Source organism: Nematolebias whitei, chromosome 5 (assembly GCF_014905685.2).
Source record: "Nematolebias whitei isolate Nwh7 chromosome 5, NemWhi1, whole genome shotgun sequence".
NCBI lineage: Eukaryota > Metazoa > Chordata > Actinopteri > Cyprinodontiformes > Rivulidae > Nematolebias > Nematolebias whitei.
In genome coordinates, this window is record NC_056502.1 from 31955694 (window position 1) to 31974807 (window position 19114).

Consider the following 19114-nt stretch of genomic DNA (forward strand, 5'->3'; position numbering starts at 1 on the left):
CCCCCCTGCCTAGAGGCTCCTCTACTGCTCTTCAAAGGAACTTGTAGCTGGTTCGCCGTGTGTGCTGTGGTTGGAACATCCACTCCACAGACTGGGTCTGCCTCCCGTTGTATTTTTTAATAAATAATCAAAATAAAAATGCGCAATGACTTTGGACTTTTAGGGGCGGAGCTGCCGGATCCAAACAAAGAGTTGCCGGAACAGAAAGGGTCAAAATGAGAGAGTTCCCGGATCTTGTTCCGGCAGGATCTGGCTCAAATTAACCACTGAGCCATCAGTAAAATATCAAGAGTAATCAAAATCCAAAGCATGCAATTCCTCATGCAACTACTCAAAATATATGGTATATAAAGTAAATACATGATTGTTGTAAGGTCCATATGACTGATAATGATGTTCATGATGTAAATGGGCAAACATTTTAATTACGGGACATGCGAGAACATGAAACTGCAGGTTTCAGTTTCAGTGTGAAGAACTGACCTGTTGATGATTACCAGCCGATCCAAAGCTTTTTATGATCAGAGTGGTAGACTTCATCAGAACCACTTAGGATTTCTTTGGTGTAAGTGGTCTTAATTTAAAAAAAAGGGCTAATGTGGAGACATAGTCTGAGGACATTTTCTATTCTATCCAAAATTACAAGAAATAAAGGATCAAAATATTTTACTCTGTGTAATGAATCTATGTAATATTCAAGTTTCACTTTCTGAAATGCTTGACAGAAAACTGAACTTTTTCATGACTTTCTAATTTTTTTGAGTAGCACCTGTGAACATTCTGGAGTTACACTTAAATGGACTCTTATGGATGGACAGGTAGGGACAATCTAAGGGACAAAAGGTTGGATGTTTTTATGTCCCTCAAATGGTGAGCTGGAACACAGACAAAGTTTTCACAAAGGGGTCACCTGTAACCTTGACCTTTATGACCTTGAATTCAATAGGGATCATCTTTGACCCATGAGGTGTCCAGCTGTGACATTAAAGGGTTATCACTAAGAAATTGTCCACAGACAGACTGATACGATAACACAGACAATGCCATACCATAATATGTCCCTTCTTAGGGCAGGCATATAAAAACAAACAAACAAATCTTGTGGGGTTTTGTCTTTCTGCTGTGTAGTTCAAGAGAAGCATTACCTGACATGCTGTTTCAGATGGCTGGATTTCTTGTAGGCCTTACTGCAGTACTGACACTTGTACGGCCTTTCACTGCCCACCACATCCAGGTAATGCTGAAAGGACAAGCGGGGGTTCTGGGATGGGACGAGGCCTATTCAAAAGGACATAAGAACATCAAACATGTAGTCCATTTTGTATTTGTAGAAGAAACAATGACAGTTAAATTTTGTTGAGTTTGTCCACTCAAGAATCATTAAAAACACTGTATATGTTGCTAATCTCAAACTCAGAAACAACACCATTACATAGTATTAATACTTTCAAACTTCTCATTCTACCAGAAATCATACCGTAGTCAGAGATGAGGATGGGTTCCTGTAAGGGAATATCCGGAACAGGTAAGATGCTTTTTGACGCTTTTGCTTTGTGGGTTTTGCGTGGAAATTTGCTCTTCTTCAGCTGCAAGCTTTTGAAGTGAGAAGCGATGTGTGTTTTCCTGTGGCCAGATGTTCGAAAGACCTTCTCACAGTGAGGGCAGGGGAACGGACGCATACCTAAGAAAAGTTTTGATTTAGGATGATTAGAGTTCAGGAAAAACAAAGATGTCAATGTGTACACAAACATTAAAAAATGGGGTGGGGGGGGGGGACTACATAAACCACTCAAAATTATTATTTTTCAACAAATCTGGACAGATTACAATACAAAACAAGGGTATCTCGTACAGCGCATAAAAAAGCAACACTGGTTTTAGCTCCTTTCCTCTGTGGAGGCCGAGTTTCAACCGAGGGGTATTGTTCACTGGAGGATATTTTGAGCTTCCTAGACTCAGAGCAAGCGGACATGACCACTCTGAAGCTGAAACAGCTATCAGCCGCACTCCATCCTGCCTTTCAGTAGGTTTGGAGTTGGTACTACTGCCAACGGACTCCCCTTCGACTGCCCAGGTGTTGGCCACCACTCTGCTTCACACGCTCCCGGAGATAATCGAGAGGTCGGCAAGAGCCTGCTACCTGTAGATGCCCGAGCCGTCGGGGCCAGTCACGTTAACCCTTTTGGCAGGAAGGTTTGCCGCTCAGCACACCAGACACCGGGACTCAGTCTGGCCCTGTTTCCCGGCTGTGTCTGTCCTCCTCTTGGGCTCGGCCACCGACCCTCTGAAGTTGAGGGCTCCGGTTGCCTCTTATGTGACCATCACAAAGGTCAAGGGGTTCAAGGACCAAAGCTTCCCCACCGTCCCTCCTCTAGAATCTAGCTTGTCGGCTGTCTTTGGGGTGAGACAGCGTCGGCCGACGCATTTCCCCTCCATCTCTGGGTGACCAGCTCACCACGAAGCTGATGGACAAAATTCACCAGTGTTTGTCACAGATAGGAACGGTGACAAGCAATATTGCAATACTAGCCCTTAGTATATCTAAGGAGGCAAATGAGCCAAACCCTTTCTCCACAGACTTGGACCAGACCTGGACCAGATCTGCACAGCGGCGGACATGATTACCAACCTGTGTGCGGCACTCGCAGCATGTTCTGCTCACATCTCGTCCTGGGCAACGGTGCTACAGAGGCAAATGTGACTGAGACTGTCTCTGGTTTTGAACTAGCTGCAGTCCTCATCCGACGCCCTGGAGCAAGTGAGGAGACATGCAGACCCCCACTCTGCTCAGACACTGGGCCAGTGGCAACAACGGAGCAGATTCCAGCATCAGAAAAAAAAGAGGAAGCGGGTGCTGAGGACGGTTGTAAGAAATTACAGAGTGGTAAGATATTATGCAAACTAATGCCCAAAAAACACATAGACCTTTCAGTCCCCACACGTTCAGGTCATGAACCTGCAGACAAAGCAAGCGCTTTACGCAGGGGATTTTCTCCTCATTTTCCATTCCAGCAGAAGTGAGCGATGAAAGTGAACCTCCTCCAAAGCAGTGTTTGTTTTGTTCAACCACATACACCGGTTTTTCTCCCCAACCAGACGCGGTCGGGAAGCAATGTAAAAACCGCTACATAAAAACCGATAAGCAGCACTTTCCAGGTCAGCCTCCCATGGGTTAGTGTAGGAAGCCCCCCCACAGGAAACAACGGTGGTAGAAGCTCGGTTGTTCCCCCTTACGAGATGGAACACCCACGCACGCCCACTTTCAGAGCACAGTGGCAAAACGAATGCTTCATGAGTAGATGGCTGTGCCGTCTGATTTGCAAAGGTTACACTCTGCAGTTCGCAAGAATGCCCCCGAAATTCAACGGGGTGTTAGAAACCCAGCTAACATCTCCAGAACAGGGTTTAATCCATCCATATATTATCCCGCTTCTTCCATTTTGGGTCACGGGGGTCACTGGTGCCCATGTCCAGCAATCATTGTGCGAGATGCGGGGTACACATTGGACGGGTTGCAAGTCCATCACAGAGCCATATAGAGACAAACAACCATTCACTGTCTCACTCTCACCTAGGGACAATTTAGAGTTACCAATCAGCCTAACATGCATGTTTTTGGTCTGTGGGAGGAAACCGGAGTACCCAGAGCAAACCCACGCACACACGAAGAGAACATGCAAACTCCACCCAGAAAGGCCCCTGGACCGGGATTTGAATCAGCGACCTGCTCACTGAGAGGTCAATCAAAATTGATGGAGCTTCTGAAAAAAGACGTGATCTTCAGAGTTCCTCCTGGAGAGGAGGAAGCCGGTTTTGACTCCCGGTACGCGTGTGTCCCTGACGGAATAAAAAGCCAGACACCGACCCAGCCCACACATTAAGCACATTATAATGGCCCGACCTGTATCTGGGTCAGGCTTTGCCAGGCTCCAGGTTTGGGTTAGAAATGACAGCTCTACCGCCTTCCATTTGGTTATTCACTCGCCACACGCGCATTCTCAAAATGTGTAGAAGCATCTCTCCAGCCGCTTCGAATGAGAGGAATAAAAATCGTGTGTTATCTGGATGACCTTTTGCTTCTATCTCGGTTCAGGGAAGAGGCAGAGACACTTCCGTCACAGCAAATTACATTTCAGGGGGTGAATCTAAATTAAGTAAACGTGACAGCTCTCCTGTCAGAGCAAAGGAGGGATTCCCTAACATCACTGTTTCAGCATGTCCGGGTTCACAGGACGGTGACGGTGCTGTCAATCATGAGATTACTAGGAACAATGTCAGCAGCTCACGTCATGGTACCACTGGGGCTATTATTTATGCGCCGCTGGCAAAGAAGGTACAATCGACTGAAAGTCGATCCTGTACGTCACAAATGGCACCTGATCACTGTTCCCCTATCTGTGGGGGCAGATCTGAACCATTGGGGAATCCCCAAAACCTGTCAGAGAGTGTCTCTCTGGGCAAAGTGACGTCATTCACTTCTGTGTTCCTAGACGCGTCTCTCTCTGGCTGGGGAAGGACCTTCCTGTCCCAGACGGTGGGAGGAACATGGCCAGTCGCCATGTTTCGCCCCATAAATGTACTGGAGCTCCACACAGTGGGGAAAGTGGTCAGACATTTTACCTCACTGATTCAGGGTCATCACGTGATGATCCACACAGACAACAGAACCGCAGCGGCATACATAAATCACTAAGAGGGCATGCGTTCATCTCAGCTGCTCAACGCAGCCAGGGAACTGCTAAGTTGGGCACGCACACAAATAATGTTCGATCAGAACAGTTTACATCCCAGGGTGATAAACAGAGGAGCAGATATGTCGAGAGGAGGCCCTTTGGACAGGGATTGGAATCTTCATCCAGATCTAATTTTGCAAATCTGGAGCAGGTTCGGGAAAGCGGAGATGGATCTGATGGCCACCTGGGAGAACGCCCAGTACGACCTGTTCTTCTCCCTAAACCCACGGGATGCACTACCACTGGGGATGAACACTTTTGCGCACAAACCATGGCCAAAGACACTGATTTATGCTTTTTCACCAGTTCCCCTAATAACATTGTTGTTGGAGAGGGTGCGAGAGGAGGATCTGAAAGTGATTTTGTTCGCTCCAGAATGCATGAACGTGTCGTGGTTCCCGGTTCTGCAACAGCTGACAGGTCAATCGTGGAAGCTGCCGTGAAGAGAGTATGCTCTCCTGCAAGCAGGAGGAGCAATCAGCAGCTTCCCTATAATAGGACAGCCCCTTTGGGTCTGGCCACTGAATGGGAACGCTTAGAAAAATTTGGGCTTTCCAAAGACGTAATATGTACCATCCAGGGAGCGTATGCAACATCCACTACTGTTGTTTATGCTTCTAAGTGGGCTGCTTTTCAGCAATGTGCCTAGAAAAGGAGGTGGACACGATATCATGTCCCCTGAGCTGCATTTTATCCTACCTGCAGCTGTTGTTGGACAGGAATTTTCAGCACAATTAAAACTTATGCTGCAGCAATCTCTTTCTGTCTTGAAGAGTTCAACGATGGAACGGTTTTCAATCACCCTCTAATAAAACGTTTTCTGAAAGGTGCGCGTAGGCTCAGGCCAGTGAAGTGCACCTTAGAATCACAGTGGGATCTAGCGCTTGTACCCCTTGCACTAACTAAAAAAAAACATTTGAGCCCTTGGGCCAGATACCTTTGAAGTATCTGTCGCTCAAAGTAGCATTGTTATTAGCTCTGATGTCAGCTAAAAGAGTGAGCGACTCGTCAAGTATGTCCATCGCTTCTTCTTGTCTCAGAATCCAAGGAGACGGGCGTTCAGCAGAACTCCGACCAAACACTGCTTTTATACCAAAAAGCATAACAAGTTCATTCAGGTCCAGTCATTATGCTGGACAGTTTCTGCCTTCCTCCGCATAAATCTGCGGAGGAGGAACAATTTCACCTGCTCTGTCCAGTACGCGCACTCAGGTGTTATGTGACACACACAGCCGCACTGTGCAAATCCGAACAATTATTAATACATTTCAGGGAACAATCACAGGGTCTGCCTTTATCTTTCCAGCATCTGTCACATTGGTTATGTGAAACTATATCACAAGCCTATTGTTCTCCTGGTCTTCAACCGCCTGAAGGACTCAAGGCTCATTCCACCAGGGGGATTTCTACTTCCACAGCTCTGCACAGAAGGGTGTCTGTACAGGATATCTGCTCTGCGGCTTCATGGTCATCGCTGACTCCCTTCATCCGTTTTTATTTATGAAATGTCTCCAGCTCTTCTCTAACACATTCGGTTCTCAGAGTCATGTCAGAGTGATCTTTCAGTCACAACTGTTTAAAAAAAATAAAATAAAAAAAACACAGCCCTGCTGTTATTATTAGCAGGCATTTTTCTACGTTTACTCGTCAAGTAGGAAAACTTCCTTTTTTCATTAGAAGTTTTCCCTTCTTATTCCTCTGCTTGCCTGATATGAATAAGCATTCCTTCAGCTAAGATCAGACACAGAGGCTGCACGCCTGTCATCCAGTACGCACCAGGTACATGGATCAGCGGTGCATAATTACACTTGAATGGAGAATGAGGTTTTTAGGCAGATGTCGTGTGCTTATGGTTCTCGGGCAGACCCAGTGAGGCATGGACCATATCCTGCTCCACCCTTTAAACCCAATAGCGACAGCTTTTAAAGGGTGTAGCTTACATGAAATAGAACGTTGGTTATGTATTGTAACCCTAGATTCTATGAGTGTAAGTGTAGCCCTTTAAAAACTGGGCCTCACTGGCTCTCAAGTGGCTGAAGAAAAGAGTACGCTTTTTGGGAGCGGATCTCCGGTCCAGATGCAATTTATAACGGACCGGGTGGGGCCCACACAATAGGTGGGCGTGGACAAAAAGTTTCCAGTGTTCGGCGCGCTGCGCACGGGGTAAACCCAATAGCGACAGCTTTTAAAGGGCTACGCTTACTCTCATAGAATCTGGGGTTACAATACGTAACCAACATTTTCTAGCCTTGGCTCGAGTTTTTCTGTGTGTGGACCTTCTCTTCTCCAACCCACACTCTTCTTACGATCCACAACATGACAAAGACGAAACTCCTCCTCTGAAAGTCAGCTTTAACTCACTCTAAAAGGGGGAGTCTTCATTTTAAAATCTTATCTAATCAGGCAGCTTGACCAACGAATGTGGGTGTATCAAATCTTAAGCTGCTACATTCAATTGGGTCAGATAATCACCTCTTTTCAAAGTCCACAAGGGAGAAATGAAATTACTTTCCTTGAGTAATAAAAACATTTAAACCTTTTATCAAAACGTCATTTTCTCACAAATAATGTCATGATTTACTTATTTAAATCACATTACTGGATTGCTGGAAAATTGTCTTCAACCAAATCTAGACAGATAAAAATCTGTTTTCATTCCAGGGAACATTTTTACCATCTAGCAAATGTGAAAAATAGCTTGGTTTCAAACTTATACTGTATAATAGCAAATTTAAAGAAAGATTAAACATGGATTTGAGCAACGTTTAGCAGTCTCTTACAACTGTAGCCCTCTGGTCAATTGAGGAAAGTGTGAGGGAAGTCAATTACCAAAGGGGGAAGACCATTAATGTTTGAGACAGTCAAACTTTCAAATCCACAGGCAGTTTCTGGTGGTTGGTTGGTTAACATCAAAAGGCCATAACAATGCATCCTAGGACACTACAACACAATATACTGTATACTTTTACTAAGGTAATGTATACACTATACTGTGTACTTTTACTAAGGTAATGTACACAAATATTTTGTACTTTTACTAAGGTAATGTACAAATATACTGTGAACTTTTAATAAGGTCATGTACACACTATACTGTGTACTTTACTAAGGTCATGTCCACTGTATACCGTGTACTTTTACTAAGGTTGTGTACAAAGTTGACAACCAAAAATCTACATAGCCTTCTTGGAAAAAACGGGATCTTACTGAATGAAATTAAGTAAAAATAATAACTTAAATATCCTGATGCATGCTCAATAATCCAGGTAGAAAAATCCAAAAAAGTTCAATCTGGTCCTCTGACCATTCAAAAAACAAAAACAAAACAAAGCAAAAAAAATATAGAAACGTTTCGTCTCTCATCCGAAAGACTTCCTCAGTCTGAGGTGCTGTATTCAGCTCAGTCTCTTAAATAGCACCTTCTCAGAGTGGATCAACCAGTTTGCTGCTGACATGATCAAGAAGGACCATCAGCCTAACAATGGATCATTAGCACACTGATGGCTGTTTACTGTTCACAGAGGGCTGAGTGATACTAGCAATCACAGCATTGTAAGAGGGGGACAGTTGAACCCGGAGGCCTCCACCCCTGTTTAATGATGGACGATTTCTTTTCACAAAGATGGCCTCCTTTACTCCTCTCTCAAACCATCGTTCCTCTCTGTCCAGGATGTGAACATCTTCATCCCTGAAAGAGTGACCGCTGGCCTGGAGATGAGTGTAGACTGCAGAATCCTGGCCTGATGATGTTGATCTTCTGTGCTGGGCCATCAGTGTGCTAATGATCCATTGTTAGGCTGATGGTCCTTCTTGACCATGTGAGCAGCTGGTTTTGGTTGTCAGCAGCAAACTGGTTGATCCACTATGAGAAGGTGCTATTTAAGAGACTGAGCTGAATACAGCACCTCAGACTGAGGAAGTCTCTTGGATGAGAGACGAAACGTTTCTATATTTTTTTTTTGCTTTGTTTTGTTTTTGTTTTTTTTGAATGTCCAGAGGACCAGATTGAACTTTTTTGAATAACTTAAATGTTGAGCACCATTAGTGTCAAATTAACAGTGACACTTAATTTAGTAATAAAATGTAAAAAAAAAAAAAAAGCCATACAGAAACATATTTATCCTGAAACATCTCTGCTTATTTGGACTAATGCAGTAATTTTAGGATGCAGGAAGGCTAACTTGACTTCTGACAGTAAATAAAAACTGAAATACAAAAAACACGTTAATGCTATAATTATCTCTAGCTGCAGCAGCTTTGTTATATATTTCAACTGAACTGTAGAAAAAGGGCTTCCAGGAAACGGAAAACAAAATGACGAGGACTCAAACAGAGCATCAACAACTTCAGGAAGCCTTTTCCTTCAGAAGTCACTTGAGTGACCTTCAGAAAAAGTCAATTTAAAGACAAACATAAATTTTACTTTAGTTTGAAATGAAACATGTGTGCATGTTCACCTGTGTGCAGTCGCATGTGCACTTTCATGCTGCCAGAAGTGGAGAAACACTTCAAACAGCACTGACACTCGAAGGCCTTGATGCCGCTGTGTGTTTTCATGTGCGCTGTGAGGGTGCTCTTCACAGCAAATGCTCTGAAACACTGTTTGCACTTGAAGGGCTTCTCGTGGGTGTGAATACGGATGTGGCGGACGAGGTCGCTAGGTTTTTTGAACTCCTTGGAGCAATAAGGGCAGCCATGCCAGCGAACACCGTCCTCCTCCCTGATCGAGCCTGAAATAAAAAAAAGGTGACAGGAATCAAATGGCTTCCATTCTTCAGTTGTGTTATGCTGCAGCCTGATGCTAAAACTCTTTAAATCATATAATCTTCACTCAGCTCTTTAATGACAACATGAAAGCAGAAGTGTACAGTTTTTGAATAAAGCCCACCTCTGGTAAAAGAAACTGATTGGACATGAGAGGCACACACCTGTCTAATGAAGGCCTCCTGACCAACAACCAGAGCAAAAAAGTCAGAAGGTCCAAGACTGGATCATTGTGATCTTAAGGTCCTGTTCCACTACAACGCTTTGGACAACTTATGTTCACATATGAAGAATTGTCCAACACGCAGCCATACACTGAGGATGGAATAAAATAAATAAATTGGTAGCCTCTTTTGGACATCTACATACCATGTTGCTAACGAGTTGAAGTAACTTATCGATAACCTGTCACTAGCTTATACAGAACTTAAAACAAGCGTATGACAGTGTTTACTGACTTGTGGAGAGCTTGTAATGAGCGTTAGTGTAACTCATGCTGAACTTGTGCACAGCATGTTGGGAGTGCATTAAAACGATAAACGTGACATCAGATATAAAAGAGCAGCTCTCTGCTCCTCCAGTCAGTAATGTTGAATTGATCAACATGCCTCAGAAGAAATCAAACAAAGCTGTGATGAAGGAAGCTGCAGCAGAATCCTCCATCTCTGTAGTGATGGTTGTGGACCTCTGCACCTCGTGGATCCAGCAGGAGCTGCTCATCATTTGGACCCTATATATAACTGAGACTCAAACCGCTGGTAGATAGCTAGCTGTAAGTTATAAATAAATTCAGTAAGTTCTGGGGTTGTCAGCTACATGTTCAATATGTCATTATCCTCTAATGCCCCTCAGCATGAGGCAGAGCCCACTGTGCACTCTAAGAGCCTTTATTAATGCGACAGCATCCTCTGTCCTCCACCAAAGACGATATTGAGAGAGCGTCTCAGAACCCTGACTTGAACCCAGGAGATACCTGAAATAGTTTCCACCAATCATTCCCATCCAACCTAACTGAGCTTAATCTGTGAAAAGAAATGAAAAAATGTCCCCCAATTCAGGTGAGCCTCAAACCTGATAAGACTCAAGGGTTCAAAATTAATTTAAACCTGTTTCGATTTTTGAATAAATTTAGAGAATTGCATCAAATCTCTAATGGCACATGTGTCAAACTTAAGGCCTGGGCCAAATTTGTCCCTGGCTAAAATCTTATGTGCCCCCGCAAGATGATATTTTAAATGTAACTATTTTTATTGCCTCTAATTTTGTTCAAAACACATATAAATACTTCATTTAGTGCAGAGTTCTGTGGACAGCTGGCTAACTTTGAAGCTGGAAAAACGGTTGGATTTTTCAGTGATCTTGATGTGGAAAGAGCAACAGAGAACGACAAACGAGACAGATCAAACTCTTACTGATGAACCTGCAACCAAGAAAAGATGCCAGGTATCAACTGAAACGGTCCCGTGACTTGGACTGTTTTTAATTTTGGCCCCGTTTTGTAACAGAGTTCGACACTCCAGGGTACTGAGTTTAAAATAATGAGGGGGAAAAAATGTTTAAACCTGTAGCCGTTTTTACATGTGACATATGAATAAATGTGATTTTATTTGAAGCAAAACAAAAAAATGAAGGCCTAAGTATTTTCTATACTTATATCAGTTTCCAGCTTCAGTGTTCGTGTGATTTCTCAATCAATCGCATCACCGGAGCACCACTTCCTGCCATAGAGGACATCTACAGGAAGCGGTGTCTGAAAAGGGCTGGGAAAATCATCAAAGACTCCAGTTACCCAGCACACAGACTCTTCACCCTCCTGCCCTCTGGGAGGCGCTACAGGAGCCTCCGAACTAAGACCATCAGGTACCGGAACAGCTTCTTTCCCACAGCTGTCACACTCCTGAACTCTGCCTCCTGACATCTGAACAACAACGATGGTCTGTGTTCTCATACACACAACAACAACACATGGACTGTAACACCACCACCTGCACTTTCATCTGTTAGCCCACTACTGTACATACTGTACACATAACTTACTACGTACTGTTCATAAGTACTCACATATGTATATTTTTCTTTTATATAGTCTGTTTATACTCTTTCATATTTATAACCTGTTCATAGTCTGTACACTCATAGCCTGTATATATTTATACTTATAGTTATAGCATATTCAAAACAACTTACTGTACATTTTAATATATATACTTATATTTTTGCTAAGCACTTCTGGATGGATGCAAACTTCATTTCATTGCGTTGTACTTGTGACATGTGCAATGACAATAAAGTTGAATTCTGAATGAATTGACGCCTATTCTATATAAAGTCTACAACTATGCTCTGACACAGGGAGACCCCCCAGGGTCATGGTCGGAGGCAGTGATCAGTATTATTCACAAAGAGAATAAGGATCCGACTCTTTGTACCTCCTACCGTCCAATTAGTCTTATGTGTGTAGATATGAAAATTCTAACCTCAATATTTGCAAATAGAATTCAGAAGTATATAAAAAATGTGGTTAAACCTAACCAAACTGGTTTTATTGTCAACAGACAAGGGTGTGATAATATTAGAAGAGCCCTAAATTTGCAAATAATTGCAATGAAGAAGGACACCCCATAGATGTTTCTTGGTCTAGATGCAGAAAAAGCCTTTGACCGAGTGGACTGGTTATTTCTAGAGCAGTCACTAAGATATATGGGTTTTAAGGATGTATTTGTTGACTGGATAAAAATACTCTATAGGAACCCAACTTCCAAAGTTAGAATAAATGGTCACTGCTCAGATTTCTTCCCTCTGGGACGTGGCACACGCCAGGGAGATGCTCTTTCACCTGGTTTATTTGCTCTTAGTGTCGAGCCTTTGGCAGAGCCAAGAAGAGCAAATCCCCTCATACGAGGTATAACAGATGATGCAAATATACATCATAAAATTGCACTTTTTGCTGATGATATTTTAGTCTTTTTGGAGGAGCCGATCACCTCCATACCTGCTCTTCTAAGATGCCTTGATGAATATAGCTATGTCTCTGGATATAAAGTTAATACCAGTAAATCAGAAGCAATGTAGATTGCTGGCAATTGGTCCTCCGGATTTGATAATTTAGTCTCCTTCAAAAGATCCTCCCATGGATTTAAATACTTAGGCATTAACATTACCCCAAAAACTGCACAACTTTTTGACGCTAATTATGGAAAAATCTTTAAGGAAATCAAAAAGGATTTGGAAAGATGGGATGTACTCCCTTTATCCCTTTTAGGTAGAATAGAAACAGTAAGAATGAATATACTGCCAAGATTATTTTTCTTATTTCAATCCCTTCCAATATTAGTGCCACAATCTACATTTAAAACCTTAGAAAAGCTTGTGTCAAAGTTTATTTGGCAAAACCGAAGGCCAAGGGTGCGCTTAAAAGTAATAATGACCAGTAAAGAACAGGGAGGTCTAGGACTACTTAATTTTAAACTGTATTACTGGGCGACACACTTGCGTGTTATTTTGGCCTGGATCACTAATAAAATAGAAACACAATGGGTCTCAACTGAACAGAACTCACTCCCTGGGTTGTAATTGAGTATCCCACCATTCATGAGCCAAAGCTATCTAAAAAAGTTAAAAATTAACAACCCCTTGATTCTACAAACTCTGAAGACATGGACTTTAATTCAAAAACGACTTAAAGATACTACAGGACTATCGCGTGCCATGTCGATTATGGGTAACATTGAATTTATACCATCCATTTCAGATAGTGTCTTTAAAAGGTGGGCAAATAACGGTTTGATTGTACTGGACCATTTGTTTTATAGGCAGACACTGAAATCATTCTCTCAATTGCAAGATCAATTTTCTCTGCCTTCAGGTGATTTATATAGATATCTGCAGATTAGAAATTATGTAACAAAACATGGGGAATGGGATAATATTAAGAAAGAACCTACTGATATTGAAGCATTTTTTTATACATGTACTTGAAAAGCAGACGCTAACAAATAAATTAATTTATTTAATGTATAGAAAATTGTTGACAAATTTGTCAGATAATACATTATATATTAAACAACAGTGGGAACTGGAGCTGAATGTAATACTAACAGACGAAACTTGGGAAAATGTATGTTCTCAATGCCATCAAGGGATTGAGAGCCAGATCTGGAAAGAGTTTGACTGGAAAATAAAAACTAGATTTTTTAAAACTCCTTTAAAAACTTTAATTTCCAAGAATACAATTACAGATAAATGCTGGAGGAACTGTGATATGGTCGGTGACCACACACACGTCTTTTGGGACTGCCCCAAACTTAAGACCTTCTGGGAGAAAATCAAACAGAAGATAAAGGACATTCTAAGAACAGATCTTCCCATGGACCCTCTTCTATTTCTGTTGGACATATATCCCAAGGATTTACTCACTAAAGATCAATGTCACATATTGCACATTCTGTTGCTAGTGGCAAAAAAGACGATTACCCTAAACTGGATTAAGCCCTGCTCACCAACTGTTGCTCAGTGGATACAAAAATTGAAACATGTCTATACGATGGAGCGTCTCACTGCCCAACTACAAATGAAAATTGAAATTTTTTTACAAAGATGGTTATGAATGTGGCAGCACAGTGGCGCAACTGGTAGAGCTGCTGCCTCTCAGCGAGCAGGTCCTTGGTTCAAACCCCGGTCCAGGGGCCTTTCTGGGTGGAGTTTGCATGTTCTCTCCGTGCATGCGTGGGTTTTCTCCGGGTACTCCAGTTTCCTCCCACAGACCAAAAACATGCATGTTAGGCTGATTGGTAACTTTAAATTGTCCCTAGGTGTGAGTGAGAAAGTGAATGGTTGTTTGTCTCGTTTGTCTCTATGTGTCCCTGTGATGGACTGGAGACCCATCCAGGGTGTACCCCGCCCCTCGCACAGTGATTGCTGGACATGGGCACCGGTGACCCCCGTGACCCAAAATGTAATAAGCGGGTAAAGATAATGGATGGATGGATGAGTTACGAATGTCTATTTTATTTGACTAAAATCTGTATGTTGCTTGATTCTGCATGTTTGTTTGTTTTGATAGGTGTTCCCGAACCCAATCTCAGCAGGTTGTTTTTTTTCTCGCTTTTTTTTCTATTGCTTGTTTGTTTTTGTTTTGTTATTCTGATTTTTTTTCGATGTCTGTAAATTGCTGTAGTTTTTTCTATTTTGAGGCAATAAAGTTAAAAGAAAAAAAAGTTGAATTCTATTCTATTCTATTCTAATATTCATATAATAAATTTTAGCTCAGGCTCCCATACCAGGCATTTGTATAGGCTTCTTAAAAATGCTCCTCCTCTTCTCCCTCAGTGATTTGTCAGGAACCAGCTCCTTCTTGCGCTCAGCAGCTGCCACCTCTGGGTTCTGGTTCTGGGGCTCTCCGGACATGGCGTTGCTCTGAGGTTGGACAACGTTCAGTCCGCTGTTTTCCAACGCTTGCTGCAACGACAAACCAGCCCCGTCACAGCTTTAACTGGACAGAAGCATTAAGTAATTGCAAACGTCAACAACAGATTTGAAGAAAACTAATTACGTCTGTTGAGGAAAATGGGAAAGCAACATTTACATTATTATTGCTGATATGGTTACTTCAATAACTTCAGCTATGGCCTGAAATGTGGAAAACATTTGGCTGTGACAATGAAGCTTTAAAACTGAAGCTTAAACCCTTTGGTGTGCAGAAGTTTGTTTCAAGTTTGCAGTCATGGTAGAATTATGTCATCTTATCTTTCCACTGGCTGGTTGATGATACGGTAAAAAATACAACCGTTGTCTTGCAACCTTTAAAAAAAGCACTTGAACAGAACCCATCATCTCATTTCAGATGCAAGATTTAAATCAGATTTCTGAACATGTTTTTTAAAATCACTCTTTGTTCGAACGTATCTGCAGGTAAATTACTTAAACTCAACTGTCTCCATAAATGCACCACTTTTTGGAAAACAGTTTCCAGAAAATCCATCAAAACAAGCACCTTTTATTTATTTTCATTTTTGTACAATCACAACCGTAACAATCTTGCATAAAACGTCTAAAATTTAATCAGAAGCTGTTCTTGACCTCTTTGTAGTTCATTCACAGCTCGGTCTCTCATTAAACGTAACACTGAATTTTTAACCTCATCAGTCAAAATTATTGTAACAATAGCTACTATTTAGTTATTGACGTTGGAACGCACAAAAATCAAACTTTTTTTTCTCTCCTGGATTGTTTTTCATCAGTTCTTTCTGCTGCTGCACAAGAAGGGCTGGAGGAACGGTTTGGGAAATTAAATGAGGCTATAAAATAAAATTTGACCAACTTTCAGCACTAATTTAATAACAAAAGTACAAGAAATGTCTGTTCTGGACAAAATGTTCTGTGGGTTTGTCCATGCATTTCCAAAGTATCCATCTGGAGTCTCCAAATACATTTCAACACCAAAAGGCTGAAACTCCTGAATGCTTCAACATCATATTATCAGTGAAGCTCTAATGACAAACATGAAGCAATGTTTACACGTGGACTTCCTGAAGCCACTTCAGAACCCACCCGCTCATGCAGAACCTCGTCCTGATGTGAATATGATGGGCGGTAGGTTTGTAGCATCAGAACCAGCATCAGAGCTGACTATCTGATCTGTATGCAAGAATACTGTGTCCTTTCTGAAGGCATGATGCTCAGTAGATATCACTGGTCCTGAGAAACCACTGATCAACCCAATTGGGCAAAAGAGGTGTCAGTCAAAGGGAGAAGACCTACACTGCTAATATGACGCCATAGTATTTAACAGATGGAAGTCAGGCAGGAATCCCCGTGGACTATGATGTTTGCAGATGACATTGTGATCTGTGGTGAGAACAGGGAACAGGTGGAAGAGAACTTGGAAAGGTGGAGGTATGCACTTGAAAGAAGAGGAATGAAAGTCAGCCATAGTAAGACAGAGTACATGTGTGTGAATGAGAGGGAGGCCGGTGGAACAGTGAGGCTACAAGGAGCAGAGGACACAAAGGTGCAGGACTTCAAGTTCTTGAGGTCAACTGTCCAGGAAAATAGGGAGCATGGTAAAGAGGTGAAAAAGAGAGTCCAGGCAGAATGGAGTGGATGGAGAAGTTTCAGGAATGATTTGCGAATAAAAGGTGGCAGCAACGATCAAAGGAAAAGTTGTATGGTCTGGAGACAGAGACACGGACAAAAAGACAGGAGACAGAACTGGAAGTGGCAGAAATGAAGATGTTGAGGTTCTCCTTAGAAGTGACAAGGATGGATACGATTAGGAATGAGAACATCAGAGGTACAGCACAGGTTGAACAACTGGGAGATAAAGTTAGAGAGACCAGACTGAGATGGTGTGGACATGTCCAGAGGAGGGACAGTGGGTGTATTGGTAGAAGGATGTTAGAAATGCAGCTGCCAGTAAAAAGACACAGAGGAGAAATATGGATGCAGTTAGAGAGAACATGGAGGTAGTTGGAGTGAGGACAGAGGATGAAGAGGACTGAGAGAGATGGAGGAGGATGACTTGCTGTGGTCATGTGGATTTATATTCAAATCCACGTCAACAGGGCCCTCAGGCAGGTAGTTAAGTGTGCTTTGACTCACCTGCAGGATGTCTTGGTTGATGGCGGTTTCCATGGCAATCGGCTCTGAAGGCTGAGGCTGGGCCGTCTCCTCGCTGACCTGCTCCGACAGCTCTAGAAGCTGCTGGATGACATCTGTCACCCCCTCACCACCCTCTGACACCCCCACCGTCTGACCCGTTGTCTCAGTCTCCTACAGTCGCAGGGATGGGAGTAAAAGAGTGAAAAGAAAAGAAAGCAACAGAGAAGATGAGAATCGTAACAAAAGGAGCGGGAGAGGCCAGAATTTGATGGCTGAGTAACTTTTATTAGGGACTCTGTGGAGCATAAAATGAGCTACGGATTGAGTATCAGTGAACAGAATGCCAATGGCTGGCTACGAAAACATCAGGACACTCTGAGACTCAAATAGCAAAATAAACAAACAAACAAACAATAGGTATGTTTACAAATGTTAATTTCATTTGTGTATACTGTAAATATGTGGAGGATAGGTTGACATCACTAAATTGCATTTAAAAATGCTTTAACTACTATAATCATGGTGGTACAGTGGTTAGAAGACCAGTAAGCTCATTTAGTTCATATTTTCATGTTTCAGCTTTGCCCCAGGAGATAAAATGTCTCCATCTCATCCAAAATCAACACCCTCCTCTGTCACACCAGCGCTCAACGAGTTAGGATTGGACGATTGGGCTAAAAGTTTTAAATCGGCCACTGATACAGGGCTGCGCAATATACCAAAAATGTAATCCCAATATCCATTCATCCATCCATTATCTTGACCCGCTTCTTCCTTTTCGGGTCGTGGGGATCACTGGTGCCCATATTCAGCAATCACTGTGCGAGGGGCCGGGGGACACCCTGGACAGATATCTAGTCCATCACAGGGACACAGAGACAAACGAGACAAACAACCATTCACTCTCTCACTCACACCTAGGGACAATTTAGAGTTACCAATCAGCCTAACATGCATATTTTTGGTCTGTGGGAGGAAACCGGAGTACCCGGAGAAAACCCAAGCATGCACGGAGAGAACATGCAAACTCCACCCAGAAAGGCCCCCGGACTGGATTTGAACCGAGGCAACCTGCTTGCTGAGAGGCAGCAGCTCTAACAACTGTGCCACCATGCTGCGTACTCACAATATAATGTATTAGGGCTGCAACAACGAATCGATAAAATCGATAAAAATCAATGATTAAAAGCGTTGGCAACGAATTTCATTATCGATTCGTTGTGTCTCGCAATTATGCGTCTTTCACGGCGCTGCGGAGCCGTTTTGTTCACCTGCAGTTCACTGTCAATGCTGACTGACTGAATAAAGTTTGAAAAAAAAAAATTCTCTGCAGAGCGAGTTGATCAGAGCATGGGGGGCGGAGGAAGAAAAGCAGGGGCTTTTTTCAAAGGAAATTAAGTAAATTTTACAAATGACCAACGCAGAGAAAACTGTTCGACCCAACTCCTCCAAAGTGTGGGAGCTCTTCACAAAGATAAAAACTGAAACATGCAGCTCTGAAAAGTGACGACACGACACGGGAGAACCACGGAGATGAAACGTAAACATGTCGGAGTCACGAGGAGGAGGAAGGAGCAGCAGATACAACTCGTCTCACTCCCAACTCATGTGTTGCAGGTGAGTCTCTACAATATTCACATTTGTTTTGTTTCCAAGAGAGAAAACGTAACGTCAGTCTGTCTGGTAGATGAAGCTGTTTGTTTGTTTTGTTTGCTGATTAATGGCGGTGATAGGGAACGTGTGTTACTTTTTATTTTATTTAATTGGTACAAGCAGTGTTTAAATGTGATTTATAAATAAATCTAACACAAAGATAATAATTTAATGATTAAGTTTCAACTTTTAATTTGCTGGCAAAGTCTGAAGACACTGCAGGTATGGCAGGATGAATTGCATTTAAACAGGAATTAAAGTAATTTATTACATCTACTCAAATGTGTAATTAAGTATTTTATGTGTGTGTGTGTGTGTGTGCGTGCGTGCGTGCGTGCGTGCGTGCGTGCGTGCGTGCGTGCGTG

General features: G+C 42.5%; 1 protein-coding gene across 1 annotated transcript in view; it reads right to left on the reverse strand.

Moving 5' to 3' along the window:
* Positions 1–19114, reverse strand: part of LOC119410372 (zinc finger protein 236) — a gene marked incomplete in the record, with an annotated part of 129001 nt that overhangs the window by 83187 nt on the left and 26700 nt on the right. The window contains 5 exon segments of the mRNA XM_037677284.1: positions 1146–1278; positions 1478–1681; positions 9191–9463; positions 14777–14954; positions 17097–17267. Coding sequence (XP_037533212.1) covers positions 1146–1278; positions 1478–1681; positions 9191–9463; positions 14777–14954; positions 17097–17267 — 959 coding nt within the window.